Source organism: Theropithecus gelada, chromosome 2 (genome assembly GCF_003255815.1).
Source record: "Theropithecus gelada isolate Dixy chromosome 2, Tgel_1.0, whole genome shotgun sequence".
Taxonomy (NCBI): Eukaryota; Metazoa; Chordata; class Mammalia; order Primates; family Cercopithecidae; genus Theropithecus; species Theropithecus gelada.
In genome coordinates, this window is record NC_037669.1 from 166,483,860 (window position 1) to 166,503,570 (window position 19,711).

The 19,711-nt window shown below is 40.9% G+C and overlaps 1 protein-coding gene across 2 annotated transcripts in view; it reads left to right on the forward strand.

The window, feature by feature from the left end:
* The first annotated feature begins 1,383 nt into the window (after window positions 1–1,383).
* Window positions 1,384–19,711, forward strand: part of RAB5A (RAB5A, member RAS oncogene family) — a 36,151-nt gene continuing 17,823 nt past the window's right edge. The window contains exons 1-3 of one of the 2 annotated variants that reach the window (XM_025376915.1): window positions 1,384–1,510; window positions 3,913–3,915; window positions 4,801–5,054. In XM_025376915.1, coding sequence (XP_025232700.1) covers window positions 4,892–5,054 — 163 coding nt within the window. In that variant the 5' untranslated portion in view covers window positions 1,384–1,510; window positions 3,913–3,915; window positions 4,801–4,891. The remainder of the gene's footprint in view (window positions 1,511–3,912; window positions 3,916–4,800; window positions 5,055–19,711) is intronic. The other variant, XM_025376914.1, reaches the window with a different exon arrangement.

Consider the following 19,711-nt stretch of genomic DNA (forward strand, 5'->3'; position numbering starts at 1 on the left):
AATGTTTCTGGTGGAGGCTGGGGAGGGGTTGGTGGCAGAAGCCTTTCCAGAGACTGACTATGGTGTGGGATTCACAACTTCAGTAGGCCCCCTGAGGAGGGTAACGAACGTCTCGGGTAGTCTTTCACCAGAATTGTGTTCAACAACTCACGTTCTGGAGCCAACCCGCAGATCAGAATCCAGCTTAGGCACCACACAGCAGTGATCTCGGACAAGTTACTCAATCTCTTGTGTCTCAAATTATTTACCTGTAAAACATCTACAACTAGAACTGAAAACTTGGCTGCCAGGCACTGGGCTGAACACAGATTTACAGCGGTGAGGACAACCAAGGGGAACTAAAATTCGAATGTAGGGAACAAACGATTAACAAGTTAGTTTCAGAATGAAAGACTCCTAGCGTAAGAATTCAATTGGATAATTCCTGTAAAGCATTTAGTGCAGTAAAGAGCGAAGGGAAATTCTGAATAAAAGGTAGATGCTATTTTAGGATTTGGCCCTCCCCGCCCCCTACCAAAACCACGTAAACTCTTAATAGAAGCGACTTTTGTCAGGCGCCTAAAGGCGGCTTTTAGGATAGGAAGGGTCCTCTCTTCCTACTTGGGGTAAATGCGTTTTACCAGCCTTTACCGACCCACCCAACCCCAGGGACATTTTTTGGGGGGAGGTTCTCTAGTGCTAGACAAGTTCCCTCTAATAAAGCCCCTTCGACGAGGTGCCAGGATTGGGGTGAGGAAACCTTGCCGCTCCCACAAGGGCTGGGCACAAAAAACAAACAAAAAAATAAGATATTTTGGTCTTCCCCCAAAGCATAGTAAAAGTGTTTCCCCCGAACCCGGCCGCCGGGAGCCCAGAGACCCCCCCCCAGCCCAAATAACAATGGCGCTGGAGAGGGCGTGGCCGCGCGTACCTGGGGTGGGGGAAGGGGAGAAAGGCGGCCAGCTCCGGTCAGAGCCACTCGCAGGGTCACGTGACATCTTGCCTCGCCCCGCCCCGCGAACAGACCTGGGCGGGGAGGGATTCGGGAAGGGGCGGGGAAGCGGATGGAGCGGGGGTACTGGCGATGACGGGAAGTGACGAAGGGGCGTAGTTCGCTGCGTGCGGCGACGTGGCGGCGGGGCCGACACCGGACAGCGGAAGTGGCTCCGGCGGTGGGACTTGAGTGTTTGTGTTTTGGTTCGTGAAGGAGCCGGCGGCTGGCCTTAGGGGAGGAGGCAGAGGGAGGAGGAGGAGGAAGACTTCGTGGGAACTCCAGCGCCGGCGGCGGCGGCGGCGGAGGAGGGGAAAGGAAAGAGGAAGGCGGAGCGGCGAGAGGCGGAGACGGAGCCCGACAGGGGCGGCACCACGGCAAGAGCCCCGCACAGTCCAGTGTGAGGGGAGCGACGCGAAGAGCAGACGGCGCCGCCGCCGCCACCACCACCGCCATAGACACACACTCATCCTACGGGCCACGCCTGGGCCTTGGTGCCAGGAAGCTTCGGCCCCGCAGCCCGACTTGCTGCGGTCTCAGGTAACCGAACCGCCTCTCCCCCTGCGCAGTGGGGGTCTGGACCCCAGGTTATCCGCGATCCCCAGCCTGTCCGCGGCCCTGCGGGTACTAAGACCCCCGCCCCTTCTCCCTCATGCGCAGCAGTAGCCTGGACCAGAGAACTATCGAACCCGGCGTCTTGTTCTGCCAGCCCTGGTGACTCATCCTCAAGGGGCTCTGGAGACCGGGATTTGGGGACTGACTGAGGGAGCGACGGGTGTCACCCTTTCCCTTCTCAAGATGGCGCCGTGGAAGTGTACTGGAGGCCGCGGTTCCGCCTGGTCCCTGTGCTGGCAGTCCTGGGGGTCTCGGTCAAAGCCAGCCAGGTTTGGGGGAGGAGGTTGGAAAGGCTAAGGGACCTGGCGAGTGGTGCTTATCCAGGCGATCTGGAGTTGGCTATAAGCTACTCAGGTGCTCTCCAAGCAGGAACCCGGGCCTACTGCAGGTGTGAATGTGGGGAGCTCCGCCTACCTGCAACTTCCAAAGACGTGTAGTGTCGGTGGGTGGGAGACTCGTCAAAATGGGCCGTCTAGAGACTCTTGTCTTATGTATGGAAGGTAGTGAACTACAGCGTTAAATAAATTCGAGATAACAGGACCGCTGAACTCCTTCACTGGGTAGAGACCATGAAACTTGTTCTGGTGTTATCTTTCCTGGAAGCTGTTTACCTCTGAGACTTTCAAACTTTTAAGTTCTGAACGTCATAGTTCACATACTTGGTTTTTGTCTTGCTTAAGTGGAATCAAAGCGTTCAATCAGTTGCCTTTTACATAATAAGAAAAAAAACACTTGCACATCTCTGGGAATACTCAAGACTGCTCATAAACTTTATTCCTAAAGTAAAATGGAAATGATAACTCAGCATTTGTGTAAGCAAAGTACATGAAACAGTGCCTGGCACAAAATAAGTGCCCAATTTTTTGATCAAAGAACACTTAGAAGGATTTTAACTATAGAATGAATAACAGTTATTTTCAAAAGATTACAAATGTATATTATGCAAAATTCTTGTTTTGCAAAACAAGTTTCAGTAAGCAGTGAATACAAATGAATACACGTAATTTTTAACCTTCCTGTTATGCTAAGTGTGTATTTACTATTAACTCCAGTTATTTCCTGTTTGAGATCCTCAAGGGGAGTAGCCACAGTTAAGTAACTTTAAACCTTAAAAGTCAAAGTGAAATCAGAATCTTGTTTGATTTTTTTTTTTTTATGGGAATCTGGTGTTTTGCCTGAAATTTTGAAAGTACCGTAGAAATTTGGAGCATGTTGTCCTTGATAAGTAATTTCGTGTTTTTGTAGATAAAAAGACAAATGGAAAATGTTTTAATTGATACTGCTTGGGTAATATCTGAAGATGTATTGGTGCATTTTCAGTACATATGATGTTCTCTAGATATTATCAAAGGACCACGTTATTGACAATTTCAATCCCTACTATGTTTATTAGAGATTGTTTACATGTATTATTTCATTTAATTGTCACAGCAGCTATGCAAGTTAGATATTATAGGAATAGAGACTTGGAAATTAAAGAATTTGCCCAGGCGGAAATTGGTATAGCCAGGATTAGACCCCCAAGTCTGGTATGTTTGTGGGGAGGGGGCATTTGTATTTATACGTCGTTATTTAGAAGCAATTCAGATATTACCTCAATTAATCTGTACATATTTCAGAATGTAATGGTAAAAGATAAGGACTCCAGAAAGCTGGTGTTTAGTTAAGGCAGGGAGGTAGTTTTATTGCCTTAAGAACTAAGATCTCGTGGACATGTTAGGGAATTCAGTATCAAGAGCATATTATAAACTGATTTTATGGGAAAGGCGTATTTCTTTCTTTTGTTTTTAATATAGAGACAGGGCCTCACTGTTGCCCAGGCTGGTCTCAAGCAGTCCTTCTTCCTCAACCGCCAAGTGTTGGAATTTACCAGTATAAGCCACTGTGTCCAGTGTGAAAGACATATTTCTTACATGAGGTAGCTAAGTGAAATATAGCAGGGTTTTTAGAGAGGGAATCATCAGGTTTAATATATTAGCATATATTCGGATTTTGATTAAAGATAGAAGGAAACTGTTAAGATTGGTTTGTGAGTGGATTGAAAAAGGTTCTTCAAATATTCACTAATTCCTTAGAGATTAAAAATTAGCACAGAAGTTGCCATTCAGGCTAGATTTTTTAATGTGTTGTTTAAATAAAAAATAATGGCCTGCAGGCTGGGTGTGGTGGCTCACACCTGTAATCCCAGCCTTTTGCGAGGCTGAGGCAGGAGGATTGCTTGAGCCAGGGAATTCAAGATCATGCTGGGCAACATAGCAGGACAGTGTCTCTACCAAAAAAGTGGCCTGGCATGGTTCTGAGCGCCTGTAGTCCCAGCTACTCAGGAGGTTGTGGCAGGATTGCTTGAGCCCAGGAGGTGTAGGTTACAGTGAGCTATGACCACGCCACTGCACTCCAGCCTGGGTGAGAGAGCAAAACCCTTTCTCAAAAAAATTAATAAAAAAAAAAGTCATGCATATTTTTCGTCTAAAAACTGCAAAAAAGTTACAATTAGTGTAAGTAAATAAGTCAGTAATAATCCCACCACATAGAGAACAACTGTTAGCATTTCTGTGTATGGTATTCTTGAGCAGATGAAGAAACAGTTTTAAGTCTGTCTGCCATTAGGCACACAAACCTGGGATACTGAAAATATTTGTTGTCCAAAATTACCGTTAATTAAATGAAAAATGCGTCGTTTAACAGAAGACTTCAAATAATACTAAACTCTAGGATCTGTTCTAAAAGCTTCCCATTTATTAATAACATAATTTTTCTCAAAACAATGTTAACCCAAGTAGCCTGGCTACAAAACTTGAACTCAAGTCATCTCTCAGGTTGCCTGGGTTTGAAACTCAGCTGTGTGTCACTTCTGTGACAGTAACTATGTGACCTCAATTAAGCTTCTTAACATCTCTGTGCTTGTTTCCTCATTTATAAGGATTGTAATAATATCTCATTTTATAGGATTGTTGAGAAGTTAAGTACTTAAAGTACTGCCTGGCGCAAAGTTGAAGCTTTGAGGTTAGCCTTTAAAAAAAAAAAAGAAAAAATGATTTTGGGCTCAAATCCTATACCTTTAAATTTCCTTTAAAAGATAGGTCTAGTATCTTTTAAAGGAAGATTGAAGGTCTAGTAGAGCTTAAGATAATCGTGCTATAGGCAAAATTTAAAGTGATTAATAGTAAATTTGCTTTACTGATTTGTATATTTAATTCATAATTGTTTCTTTACAGTTCTTTACCTCCAGAAAGAAGAATATTGACCCCTTGAATTCTGGAAGTTCATTGAAGAATCTGAAATTAAGGACTTATTTCAAATTTGGACATGGCTAATCGAGGCGCAACAAGACCCAACGGGCCAAATACTGGAAATAAAATATGCCAGTTCAAACTAGTACTTCTGGGAGAGTCTGCTGTTGGCAAATCAAGCCTAGTGCTTCGTTTTGTGAAAGGCCAATTTCATGAATTTCAAGAGAGTACCATTGGGGGTGAGATTTTCTTTTTTCCCTGCTTCATTTAATCGAATCATACGTTGACAAAGTATTTTGATGTTCCAATTGTGTGATTATGAATAGCTAAGTCATAGAGTGAAGAAAAGAGCTGTTCAGCTAACCTTAAGCTTTAAGACTTGCCTTTATTTTTGTTAAAATGATGTGTTTTTACATTTGATTGTTTGGTTAATCCCTTCTGGTTATATTGTCGCTAAAATACAGATAAAAACATGAGTAGAATCATTGTCTCAAGTAATATGACTTGGCCTGATACCTATTTCTAGCTAACAAGTAGAAGCTTCTTCAAATTAATACAGTACATGTTTGTGCTCAATTATATTGGTTTAAAATGAATAGTAAAAAAAAGTAACCTTAAATTCTGATCTATATAACTGAACTATTTGTAAATCATTATACTTATTTGTAAAATTAATTAAATATAATTAAATACTGCTAGATGTACTTTTTTTGTTGTTATTTAAGAGATGGAATCTTGCCTAGGCTGGAGTGCAGTGTCCGGATCATAACTCACTGCAGACTGCAGCCTGGAACTCTCAGCTCAAATGATCATCCTGCCTTAGCCTCCCACTAAGTAGTTGGGCCTAAGGGTGCTTGCCACCATGCCAGGCAAGTTTTTTTTTTTTTTTTTAAAGAGTCAGAGTCTCGCTGTGTTTCCAGGTTGGTCTTGAACTCCTGGCCTCAAGTAAGCCTCCATTCTCAACCTCCCAGGTAGCTGTGATTATAGGTGCTCCCTGCTAAGATGTACATGTAAGAATGCTCCTAAGCTGAGGGAAGAGAAAAAGTGATTAATGGAAAGGGACATGACAGGAAAATGGAACCTGAAGAAAAAGATGAAATGAGAAGGGAAAGAATAGGCACTGACAAGGTGGTCATGGTGCGACAGAGATGAGGGGAAGGTAAGATGCAGGGTGAAAAGGAGACAGCGAACAGTACGATATTGTCAAGAGAGGACATGAAGTGGGAAAATTGAATTTTAGCTGGGCATGGTGCTGCATTCCTGTAGTCCCAGGTATTTGGAGGCTGAGGCAGGATTATTTTAGCCTAGGAGTTCAAGTCTAGCCTGGGCAACACAATGAGAACCCATCTCTTTAAAAAAAAAAAAAAACAAAAAAAAATTGACTTTAATCAAAGAAACCTATAATTACATAGCTGTGGGACAAGAGAGCCTCTTTTGGGCCGCTGTTTAATCTGTGAAATGATGCTTTTAATCTGTGAAATGATGCTTTTCAATTAGATGAAATGTGGGAAGAATGACACAGTTTGAGATTCATGGTATTTTGCAAGTGATACATAATTAAGCAATGCTCTTTTCTGAGGTATTTGTATATATGTTTTAACCCCATCCTGTAAAATTAAAGTCAAACTGTGGAAATAAGACAGGTAGATACCAGCTGGCATGTGGCAACTTCTTGGAATCTGTCTTTCAGAAGCAGAACTTCATACTGTGCATTTAGTGAGTGTTCTTCAGCAAATATGCTTGAGAATGTTATTCATAATCTTAGACCCATTCTAGTAAGATAAGTTACAGAACTCTACTACCTCCTGGCCTTTGTATATCTTGTTACAATGTTATATTAGAATGTTTTATGTTTTTTCTAATTGCTGAGCATCAGAAAGCATCATGGAGCTTTTGAGTCAGAAGTCTTGACATTTTAAAAAATATTAATACACAATATATTAGACATCCTTTGTGATCTTTTTTTTCCTTGAAGGTACATCCACATGTGATTTTGTTGTTGTTGTTAATACACTATATCCATTTTAATAATGAAATACTGCTTCTCTAGAAGGTTTCGCTTCCTCCAGAAGCAATTTAATCTAAAGCTAACTGTTAGTCCAGTAGGAAAAGGTTAAAGAATGCTAGATCATGTACACCCACTTACTTTACTGTTAATGGCAGCATTTCCCAAAGTATATATGCATTCTGGGTTAAATACCTGGGCCAAACACGTTTGGGAGTTACTATATGCTACTCTTTTCTCCTCTCTTTATTATTTTATTAAAATAATAAAAAATCTGAAGTACTGTAGTATAGAACTTAAATCCTGGGGAGCTTTGCAAGAGCTTAAGGTTAGAATTTTTATCTTGTTTTGGGTAATCCACTTCTAAGTTTATTTTTTCCTAATGATAGCTCAAGAAGGGTGTTTAAAAGAAAAATGTAACTCATATCCTGTGTATCATAAACATATCTCTGATACGTGTGTGTCTCCATATAATCTCCATGTAACACCAGTTAGATTGTCTTGATTTCATTAATGAATTTTTCGTAAAGATTTTCATTTCTATTTGTAGAGCTTCCTATTTAAAAACAAAAATGAATTTGCATCCAAATTTCTATTAATCCTTTTTTTTTTTTTTGAGACAGGGTCTGTGTCGCCCAGGCTAGAGTGCAGTGGCTCCGCCCTGGCTCACTGCGACCTCCGCTTCCCAGGATTGAGCGATTCTCATGCCTCAGCCCGCCAAGTAGCTGGGACTATAGGCGCAAGCCACCACCCCTGGCTAATTTTGGTATTTTTAGTAGAGATGGGGTTTCACCATGTCGGCCAGGTTGGTCTTGAACTCCTGGCCTCAAGTGATCCGCCCGCCTCCGGCTCTCCAAGTGCTGAGATTACAGGCATGAGCCACTGCCCGTGGCCTAACTTTCTGTTAATCTCTGTTGGATACTTTTTCACTGTGCTGACCCCATGTGAATACTATTCAGGAGGTATGACAGTACCATTATGATTATAGCTGTGGACACTGTTCTTTTATGCTCTGTACTCATAGCTCTTCACCTTTAGGAGCTAGAGTAGATGTAAAACATTTAAGAATTTTAAGGTTTGAGCTATTTCATGATCAACTCAAAACGTCTATAACTTGCAGGTAATACGTGTTTTTGTTTTGACTGACAGGTAGTAGAAGTTACCTGAAAAATGAAGCCAACCAACTCTTTTGCATTTCAGCTGTTGGGTTTTTTTTTTTCTTTTTGAGACAGAGTTTCACTACGTGGCCCAGGTTGGAGTGCAGTGGTATGATCTAGGCTGACTGCAACATCCACTTCCCAGGTTCAAGCAATTCTCCTGCCTCAGCCTCCTTAGTAGCTGGGATTACAGGCCCACACCACCACTCCCAACGAACTTTTGTATTTTTAGTAGAGACAGGGTTTTGCCATCTTGGCCAAACTGGTCTCAGACTCCTAACCTCAAGTGATCCACCTGCCTCGGCCTCCCAAAGTGCTGGAATTATAGGCGTGAACTACCATGCCTGGCCTCAACTGTTTAATTTTCACTTTACTGTTTATATCTCCTGACTTGAGTTATTGTTCTGAAGCACTCACTTAAAATTTTCATCTCTATTTGATTGTGTTCAAAGGTGGATATCATATGTTACATTTCTTTGTGGATTCTGGATCCACAAAGAAAGAATATCAAGATTTCTTCTGTAATTTGTGTGGTTCTTCCTAAATATAATAACTTGATTTAAAAATTCCTGTTGCGCTGGGCATGATGGCTCACATCTGTAATCCCAGCACTTTGGGAAGCTGAGGTGGGCAGATCACTTGAGTCCGGGAATTTGAGACCAGCCTGGCCAACATAGCGAAACCCCATCTGTACAAAAAATACGAAAATTGGCCAGGCGTGGTGGCACACACCTGTAGTCCCAGCTACTCAGAAGGCTGAGGTGGGAGGATTGCTTGAACTCAAGAGGCGGAGGTTACAGTGAGCCGAGACTACACCCCCACACTCCAGCCTAGGTGACAGAGTGAGAACCCTGTTTCAACCAAAAAAAAAAGAGTCCTTGTTGCCTCACCATACTTCATGCATCTTACCCCTATAGCACTCTTGATGAAATTGCATGCAGCAGATTTCGCAATTTAGAGAGTTCTAGCTTGTTTGTAGGGGTTTAAAGTTTGCATGACATTTATGTTTTTATTGTTTGTCTGAAGTTAGCCGAGAAGTTAACAAGGAGCAGTAGGCTCAGAGAGTTGTCTTCCTTCTTTGCTTGGCACTGCATCTCTAGGCTCAGTAGCTCTTCAGTAAATACTTGTTGAATGAGGGCTAGCCATCTTTCATTTAGCACCTTGAATACCTGAAAAAACTTTAAAGATTCCTAGTGAGTTTCTCTTCTCAAGAAATATTTATTTTTAAGAAGACATTTATGTGATATTTATAAACAAATTAATCCTCAGTGGTTAGAATATGCGGTGAAATAACAAGCAGACAGTCCTTTTTTTCTCTTCTGAGAAAAGTGCTTCATACCACAGTTACAATTTTGTTTGCACTAATCAAAAATGTCTTATAGACTCTAAAGTTTAGGTAATGGAACTGTACATGAAAACATTAACATTCCTCTTGCTGGTTCTGTGATTTTTGAACATTAGCTTAGAACAGTGGTCCTCAAAGAGCATTCCCACTTCCAGAAGCAGCTGCATTAACTAGGAACTTGTTAAAATGCAGAATCTCAATCAAAGCATTTGGGTGGGACCAACAATTTAGGTTTTAATAAGTTTTCCAGATGATTCTGATGGCATGCTAAATTTGAGAACCACTGCTTTATGTGTTCTGAGTAGTTGATTTTACATTGATACTAACATTGATTCTCCCATACACAGAATAATTGTGGGGTTTTTTTGAGGTGCGGTGTTTGTCGGAATTTTAAAAACATTGTTGACCGGGTGCGGTGGCTCATGCCTGTAATCCCAGCACTTTGGGAGGGTGAGGCTGGCAGATCACGAGGTCAGGAGTTTGAGATCAGCCTGGCCAACATGGTGAAACTTCATCTCTACTAAAAATACAAAAATTAGCTGGGCGTGGCAGTGGGTGCCTGTAACCCCAGTTACTCAGGAGACTGAGGCAGGAGAAACATAATCCAGGAGGCGGAGGTTGCAGTGAGCCGAGATCGCGCCATTGCACTCCAGCCTGGGCGACAGGGCGAGACTCCATCTCAAAAAAAAAAGAAGAAAGAAATTTATTGCAGTTATTAACTCTAAGTGAAGTACTGTTTCTACTTATATTTTTAACACCCATCTAAATTGGTTAGCATGGCAAACTAGTTGTTTTTATTCTAAAACAACATCTAACAGGAATAAAAGTTACTGTTAAAATGAAGAAAAACAAGGCTTGTTTCAAACTTATTATTAACATACTATTTTACCTAACAATTCATGGCCAAGTAATTCTCAAGAATAAACCATTGTGGTTAAGAAAGAAGACTGTATCCAGATTAAAGTTTTTACCACAATGCCTGGCACAGAGTAAAAGGTTTATTAAATTATAGCTATTACAGTTACCATCACCACTGTTACTTTTGGCTGAGTCATTTTATCACTGTTGATATTTTTGTTGTATTGTCATGATATAGTATTATCTTGAGATGGTAGCTGTTACACCTAGTGCATAGCATTTGATTTAGAAAATTTGAAGATTTGAAAAACTTTGTGTTTTCCTTTTTTTTTTTTTAACAGCCTGCTCTGTTGCCCAGGCTGGTGTGCAGTGGTAGCATCAAAGCTCACTGCAGCCTTGATGTGGGCTCAAGTGGTCTTCCCAAGTAGCTGGGAACTGACTGTAGGCATGCACCCCACACTTGGCTAATTTTTTATTTTTTTGTAGAGACAGGTCTCACTGTTGGTGCCTAAGTTGGTCTCAAACTCCTGGGCTACAGCAGTCCTCAGCCTCCCAAGGTGCTGGGATTATAGGTGTAAGCCACTGTGCCCAGCCCAACTGTGTTATTTGTGGAAGTTTCTCAGAGGGAGAAATTACAGGGCTAAAGTACTACATGTATGTATATGTTAAAGTTTCTTCCAGTAACTACTTAATAATGTGTACCTGAAAATTGCTAAATTGTTAAATGTCCTCACCATTAAAAAATAGTAAGTGCCAGGCGCATGGCTCATGCCTGTAATCCCAACACTTTGGTAGGTCAAAGTGGGCAGGTCGCTCGAGACCAGCCTGGCCAACATGGCCAAACCCCATCCCTACCAAAAAAAAAAAAAGCAAAAAGTAGCTGGGCGTGGTCGTGCACGCCTGTGGCATGAGTATTGCTTGAACTTGGGAGGCAGAGGTTGCAGTGAGCTCAGATAGCGCCACTGCACTGCAGCCTGAGCAACAGAGTGAGACTCTGCCACGGAGGTTGCAGTGAGCCGAGATAGCGCCACTGCACTCCAGCCTGAGCAACAGAGTGAGACTCTGTCTAAAAAAAAAAAAAAAAAGGTAAGTAGGTGAGGTGATACAGTATTGAATTACCTTGATTTAGTCACCTCACAATGTGTACATATATCAAAACGTATTATATATCATAAGTATATATTGTAAATACATACGATTTTTATTTTCAACAATACCTTAATAAAGCTGGGGAAAATAAAGTTACTTCCTAAACACAAAAGCTAGCTAGAAAATTTAAATCCAAATAACTTATGTTTTTCCAGTAGCAGAAAGCTTTCTACTGTTGCCCTTCACTTGTTAGCCTTCAGAATGGCTTGTTTGTATAATTATAATCTGTGCTTTTATCTTTTTGCATGTGCACATTGTTAAAAGTACTTTTGAGAAAGAATAGAAGACCTGGAGACCAAACCACCAGCATGTGGTTTTTGATTCATGAGAAAAAATGTGTGTTTCAAATATTCATTCTACTTTCTGATACATTGATAGTTAAAATTTGTGGAAGTTAATCATTTGGTTTCAAGTGAAATATTATTATCTTTATGCATATTTTCTTCTAAAAAGTACATATTCAGAATTTGAGAGGTTATTACCTAGAGAAGTTGATAGAGATTTGATATTTCATATCCGTTTATGTCACAACCTAAAAAAGTCTTTCAGTAGTCTTAACTATTCCCTAACTTCTTGGTTTAAAATATTATCATATGTGGCTACTTTTAACATTCCTGTGAGCTGGGAGTCGGTATGCATGGTTCTCATCCTCACATGCTTTCATAAGCATTTATGTGAACTCTGTTTATACATTTGTAACACGAGAGTATTGAACTAGGTCAGGATTCTTGTAGGCCAGGTGTGGTGGCTCACGCCTGTAATCCCAACACTTTGGAAGGCCGAGGCAGGCATATCACCTGAGGTCAGGAGTTCGAAACCAGTCTGACCAACATGGCAAAACACTGTCTCTACTAAAAATACAAAAATTAGTAGGGCGTGGTGTCATATGCCTGTAATCCCAGCTACTGAGGCATGATAATTGCTTGAACCTGGGAGGCAGAGGTTGCAGTGAGCTGAGATCACACCACTGCACTTCAGCCTGGGTGACAGAGTGCTGAGGCATGGGAGGCTGAGACATGAGAATTGCCTCAACCTGGGAGGCAGAGGTTGCAGTGAGCAGAGATTGCACCACTGTGCTACAACCTGGGTGACAGAGCGAGACTGCATCTCAAAAAAAAAAAAAAAAAAAAGGATTCTTGTAGAGCAGATGTTCTTATAAACTGTATACTCTTCTCATTAAACAGTATAGTCAATACAATTTAACTTTTGTTTTCTTAAAATGTATTTTAAGATTTGGAATCATGAGCATCAGTTTCTGCCTTGCCATGCTTAGTGTGTTGATGCTCTCTGGTGGTTTGGAAATATTCAAGCTGTTTGGTAGAATGATTTTGCCAAATAGCTCTTAGTGAACTGCTCTTACTGATTCACTAATTTGCTGCTTTTATTTGTTATATATGGGAAATATTAGGTTGTCTAAAGCAAACCAAAATAAAACCGGAAATCATCTCTGATGATTCTAAAACTAGAAATCAGGGACGACTTCTTGGTATAGTTTGGGAGACAAATTGAGTAAACATTGTAATCTGGTGCTATATATTAAAGGTTTTTGAAAGTGATATTATATGCCACTTTTTAAAAATTAAGCCTAAATCTCCAACTGATCTTTCTGTTAATGTACTGATTTATATTATATATAAATATCTCCAAAAGAGGATATACATAGAAAGTAGTCTCAGTTCCATTCTGAGGAAATCTGTAAATTTGCATAAGCTTTAGTGCATGGACTTTGTGAGATTTATTCTGGCTGCATTTAGTCTATTTTTGCTACCTCTCTGGTTGTGTTCTGATTTTTTGAGACAGGGTCTTGCTCTGTTGCCCAGGGTGAAGTGCAGTGACATGATCATGGCTCACTGCAGCCTCAGCCTCTTGGGTCAAGCAGTCTTCTCACCTTAGCCTCCCAAGTAGCTGGGACTATAGGTGTGCACCACCATGCCTGGCTAATGTTGAAGTTTTTGTAGAGACGAGGTCTTGCTGTGTTGCCCAAGCAGGTCTTAAAACTCCTGACCTCAAGTGATCCTCCTGCCTTGGCCTCCCAAAGTGCTGGGATTATAGGCGTGAGCCACCGCGCCAGGCTGCATTCTGAATATATAAGGTTTCTAGATAATTGATCTTTTCAGAGACACACTGAGAGGCACATGAAAGACACTTGGTTTTGAATAATAATTGGTGGAGGCAATTTTGCATTTAGAATAGAATAAATAATTCTTACTTGATAGAAACATGGGAAATTTTGGCAAACTGTTTCTCCCTTTTTTAGGTTATATACCATAATAACCTGACATTGCATATACATAATCTTGTTTATGAAGTATGCTGAGTAAATTTATGATAGGATAATATCATTTGGAGTTACATCAAGAGCCTTTTCAGCAAACCTCTTTGTGAAGGAGAATAAAGATGTGTAAGAGTAAGAAAAGCAACAAGAGTACTTCTAAAGGTTTTTGTTTGTTTGTTTTTGAGACAGGGTCTTGCTCTGTTACCCAGACTGGAGTGCAGTGGCATGATCGTGGCTCACTGCAGCCTCAACTTCTGGGCTCCAGCCATCCTCCCACCTCAGCCTCCTGAGTAGCTGAGACCACAGGCGTGTGTGCTCCTGCCCCCAGCTAATTATTTTTGTGTTTTTGGTAGAGATGGCTAGTCTCTGTGTTTCCCAGGCTGGTCTCGAACTCCTGAGGTCAAACAATCAACCTGCATTAGCGTCGCAAAGTGCTGGGAGTACAGGCGTAAGGCACTTGTGCCAGGCCTCGTTTTTTGTTTTTTCATTCATTGGTTACCTTGATGTATATGTAAACTTTAGTTACTTAGTTACTAAATTCTTCAAGATGAAAAAGTTAAGTGTTAACTGAAGTCATATGTTAGACTTTGAAAATAAGAATGCACTACAAATCAGAATATCTGAAGTAAGTGTTGCTAAACAGCATTCATCCTTCTTTCGAGGAAAGGTAGAAGCAGGATGAAGAACCAGTTAGTTATTCACGGTTTTTTAAGCCTTAAGTGTTTACAGTAGTAGTAGTTGGATATTCTTTGGGTTCCAAATAAGAAGTGGGTAATCTTGATACGTGACTAGTCACTGCATAATTATCAGACACCTTCAGCTTTTCTCAGTCAAAAAACTGTTCTTTATCTTTGCATTAAACTAGAGCCAGAATGTGTTCCACTTAGTTACTATCATTTTTATTTGAGGTATAACATGAATAGAATTTTCTCCTCTATTGCATTCATATGTAATTTGTGAATTTTAGAAATGTGTGACTTCTAGGAAATAAAGGATAATTTAAAGATAGGATACTTAAAATAATTACTTGTTATGTGATACATTCCTAGAACTTAAACAGCTTTTTCGCAGGTTTCATCTGTACCTTGTCATGGCTATATGGGGAGGTACTAATTTTATAGACAAGGAAACTGAAGCAATAAAAGTTAAGTATATGCTTGAAGTTTTGCAACTAGGTGACAGCTGGGATTAAAGACATCTTTCTGAAATGCCATTCATGTTCTGGAATGTACTGTGTATGTGTGTGTTTCTCCTTGCAAGAACCTCTCAGACTGTTAAATAACATGTAGTTTTTGACAGGTAGGGGCTTTCTTGCTATATATCACTTAAGGAAAATAATGTGAAAGTATTTTGAAAACAAAAGAATATAAGATGATAATTTAAATTGTCCATATTCCTAAATTATCATCACCATTTTCATTTTTATGTCATTATCATGTATCACACGCTATATTTTAACTGACTTTAATCAAATACATTAATTTGTTCATGTGAATCAAAATTCAAGAGGTTTATAAGGTTTACAGTGAAAAATCTCCCCCTCATCTTCTATCAAGCCCACTCAGTTCTTTTCCCCAAAGATGATGTTACTTTGTTATATATCCTTGCAAAGTTGCTGCTATACTCAAATCTATATATTCGTGTTTCCCTTTTTACAAAATTTGAAATATGTCAGACCTACTATAATACACTTTTTATTTTTCACTTTAATGCTGGTCTAGTTATCTATTGCTGAGACGCAAATGACTCCAAATGTAGAGACTTAAAATTATTTTATCATCTCCATGGTTCTAGTGAGTGGGCTTAGTAGGTGTTTCTCACTCTGATCTTTCCCCTGCTTTTGCAGTTCATTATGGGGCAACAATCATCTCAACACATCTGGCAGTTGGTGCTGGCTGTTGGTTGGGACCTCAGATGGAGCTGTTAGTTAGAACACACCTACATGTAGTAGCCTTTTATGACGTTGCTCCAGAAGTCACATAGAAAGATAGCATCAGTTCTATTCTAGCCACAGGCCTGTACAGATTCAAGGGAAGAGTGTCAACATCACATTGTAAGAAGAATGTGGTATGGAGTGTCTTGTTGCAGCTACCTTAGAAAATACAATCTACTGGCTGGGCCGGGTGGCTCACACCTGTAATCCCAGCACTTTGGGAAGCTGAGGTGGGCGGATCACGAGGACAGGAGTTTGAGACCAGCCTGGCTAACATAGTGAAACCACTTCTCTACTAAAAATACAAAAATTAGCCGGGCATAGTGGTGCATGCCTGTAGTCCCAGCTACTCGGGAGGCTGAGGCAGGAGAATGGCTTGAACCTGGAAGGCGGAGGTTGTGGTGAGCCAAGATTGCGCTACTGCACTCCAGCCTGGGCAACAGAGCAAGAATCCATCTCAAAAAAAAAAAAAAAAAAAAACTATCTACCATAAGACCTATCTATATCAAAAGAACATCCGCATTTTTCTTGGCTGTAACAGTATTCCCTTGCCTGTGTCATATTTGTAATAACAGTTCTCTAGTTTTAGATATGTACATTGTTATATCTTTGGCTGTAATAGTACTGTGCTAAATAACAGCAGTAATTTCTCACATATTCTGAGAATATCTGGAGTATATATTTTTAGAGCCCATTGTGTTTACTTTCTCTTTTTTTTTTTTTTGAATCGGGGTATCACTTGCCCAGGCTGGTGTTCAGTGATGCTATCACAGCTTGCTGCAGCCTTGAACTCCTGGGCTCAAATGATATTCCCACTTCAGCCTCCCAAGTAGCTGGGACTACAGGTATGAACCAACACACTTGGCTGATTTTTAAATTTTTGTAGAAAAGGGTTCTCATTATGTTGCCCAGGGTAATCTCAAACTCCTGGCCTCAAGCCATCCTCCTACCTTCACCTCCCGAAGTGTTGGGATTAAAGGCGCGAGCCACCATGCCCAGGCTGTGTTTCGTTTTTCTGTGAACTATTCATAACCTCATGTTATTTCTGTATAGATTTCTTTGTAATAGTCACACTACTGCATTCCATTTGATTTATTAATGGTAATATTTCTCAGTACATCTATATTGTCACATTTTAGTATCTGGCAATCTCCTCTTTTTATTTTATAACTGTTCCATTGTTGGGCATTTAATGTTTGCTTTTTTGTTTGCTGTTTTAGGTAATCACCTAATAGAGGGGATATCTTAGAATTTCACCCGCCCCGCCGACTTACTTTTGTAAGATCAATTTCTAGAGGTGATTATTACTGAACCCAAAGGAATTTTATCCTAATAAAATTGTTTTGTAGGATCAAAAGAATTCTAGTCTTCATCACTTTTTTAACCCTTAGAGATACACCCAATTTTTTTGAGAGTTGGCCTAGATAATTATATCCTAGGATTACAGATTTCCTCTGTTAATAGGAGTTTAAAGTTTTCCCTCTCAGTTCTCTCTCCTTTAGTCTTTTTTTCTATTATGTTGTAAAATTCTCAGATATCAGAACTTTTGTTTTTGTTTTGAGAGACAAGGTCTTCCTCTGTCACCCAGGCTGAAGTGCAGTGGCATGATTATGGCTCACTGCAGCCTCCACCCCCTGGGCTGAAATGATCCTCCCACCTCAGCCTCCCAAGTAGATGGTACTACATGTGCATGTGCCACCATGCCTGGCGAATTTATTTTTAAGATGGAGTCTTGCTATGTTGCCCAGGTTGGTCTTGAACTCCTGGCCTCAAGCGATCTTCCTGAGACAGGAATCCCAAAGTGATGGGATTATAGGTGTGAGCCACTGTGCTCAGCCAAATATTAGAACTTTTAAATTCATTTAATATATAAGCTTACTGCCAAGCATGAAAAAATCACTTTGAAGGCCAGTAATGTTTTAAAAGTCTGGAAAATTCTCTTGAGGGCTAGGAAGGATTATGTGCTAGGTTCTTGAACTAGGAGAAAAGGGAAGGAATCCTGGTATGCAAAATAGCTTGGGCACTATCCTTGCACATTTGACAAGTTTAGTGACATACTTTTGTTGAGTAAAGTATCTGTTGTCTATAGATAACATGTCTTTTGTAGATACTTATATATCTACCTACCTACCTATAGATATCTACATGTCTATATCTCCCTTAAAGCTAAGCTAATTTTCTTAACCTTTTCTCTGTTGATATTTGTTTGGTAGCCTTTATCTGATTCTAGTTAATAACTCGTAACAACCTGTACCCTATCATTTTTTTAAAAATACCTTTTGTCTTTGTAATGTGTTCTTTCATTCTTCCCAATTCAGCAGTTCTGGTACGTTCCTGTTACATAAATCTAATCTGGTGAGCAGAGATGTTCTTAGGGTTATGCCACTTGGTGAGGTAATCACAGGGTCTTAGCCCTGAAGGCGCTCACACTGACTTTATCAGTTTATTCTAGGGTGATCAGGTTTGGGGCACTAACTTAATACTAACAAACTCCTAAGATTAATTTTATTTTACTTATTTTTTTGAGACAGAGTCGCCCAGGCTGGCATGGGCAGAGTGCAGTGGCGTGATCTTGGCTCACTGCAACCTCTGCCTCTCTGGTTCAAACGATTCTTGTGCCTCGGCCTCCTGAGTAGCCGTGACTACAGGCGCATGTCACCACGTCTGGCGAATTTTTCTATTTTTAGTAGAGACAAGGTTTCACCATGTTGGCCAGGCTGGTCTTGAACTACCTCAGATCCCACGTTGGCCTCCTAAAATGCTGGAATTACACAGACGGGAGCTACCATGCCTAGCCAAAACTCCTAAGATTAACTTACTTATTACCTACTTACTTACTTACTTACTTACTTTATTTATTTATTTATTTGTTTGTTTATTTATTTGAGACGGAGTCTCGCTGTGTCCCCTAGGCTGGAGTGCAGTGGTGTAATCTCTGCTCACTGCAACATCTGCCTCCTGTGTTCGCCTGTCTCCGCCTCCCAGGTAGCTGGGATTACAGGTGCATGCTGCCACACCCGACTAATTTTTGTATTTTTAGTAGAGACGGGTTTCACCATGTTGGCCAGGCTAGTCTCAAACTCCTGACATCAAGTGATCCACCTGCCTTGGCCTCCCAGAGTGCTGGGATTACAGGTGTGAGCCAATGTGCCTGGCCCAAAGATTAATTTTCAAACAACGTGCATCAGTATGTTAGAAATACCTAGTGTTAGCTGGGTGTGGTGGTGCGTGCCCGTAGTCCCACCTACTCCGGAGGCTGACTTGGGAGGATTGCTTGAGGCCAGGAGTTCAACGGCACACTGAACTGTGATAGCACCGCTGCCCCAACCTGGATGACAGTGGGAGACCCTGTGTTAAAAGAAAGAAAGAAAGAAAAATTCCTAGGGCGACGATGTTCAGCTGGTGACATGTGGCTGACTGTCTTATGTACTGGTTAGTGGACTCCCTTAGAGTTGGGTGTCCCGTAAGGGTTGCTGTCAAGTTGTGATAGTAAAAAGCATTGACTTCTCAATATCCTTTACCCTAGACAGTGTTGGAGAAATACTGATTTTTATTCTTTACCTCACTCTTGACTTAATGCAGGATCTTCCCTGTGTATCATTAATATTCTTCAGGATTTTAAATCATTTCGCAACTATTACCTTTAGATGTTGCTCATAGATATTTATATTTGTTTCCTTCCTTTATTTATTTATATTTTGGGGCGGGGGCGGGGGTGGGGATGGGACGACAGGGTCTCAGTGTCACCCAGGCTCAGGTGATCCTCCTGCCTGAGTTGCAGACCTCTTACCCCGTACCCCCCGCCCAGTAACTGGGACTACAGGTGCACGCCACCACACCTGTTTTTGTATTTTTGTTAGTAGAGACGATTTCTCCATGTTGTCCAGGCTGGTCTCGAATTCCCGGGCTCAAGCGATGTGCCCGCCTGGTCCTCCCAAATTGCTGGGACTACAGGTGTGAACCACTGCGCCTTACCCAGATTTCTTTTTTAAATTGTGGTAAAATATCCGTAACACAAAATTTACAATTTTAACTATTTTTTAGTATACAGTTGAGTGGTATTAGGTACTTTTAGCATTGTTGTGTAACTATCCAAAACTATCTTCCCTAACTGAAACTCAGCACCCATTAAACAATAACTACCCCTTCCTCCCGTGTCTGGCAACCACCATTC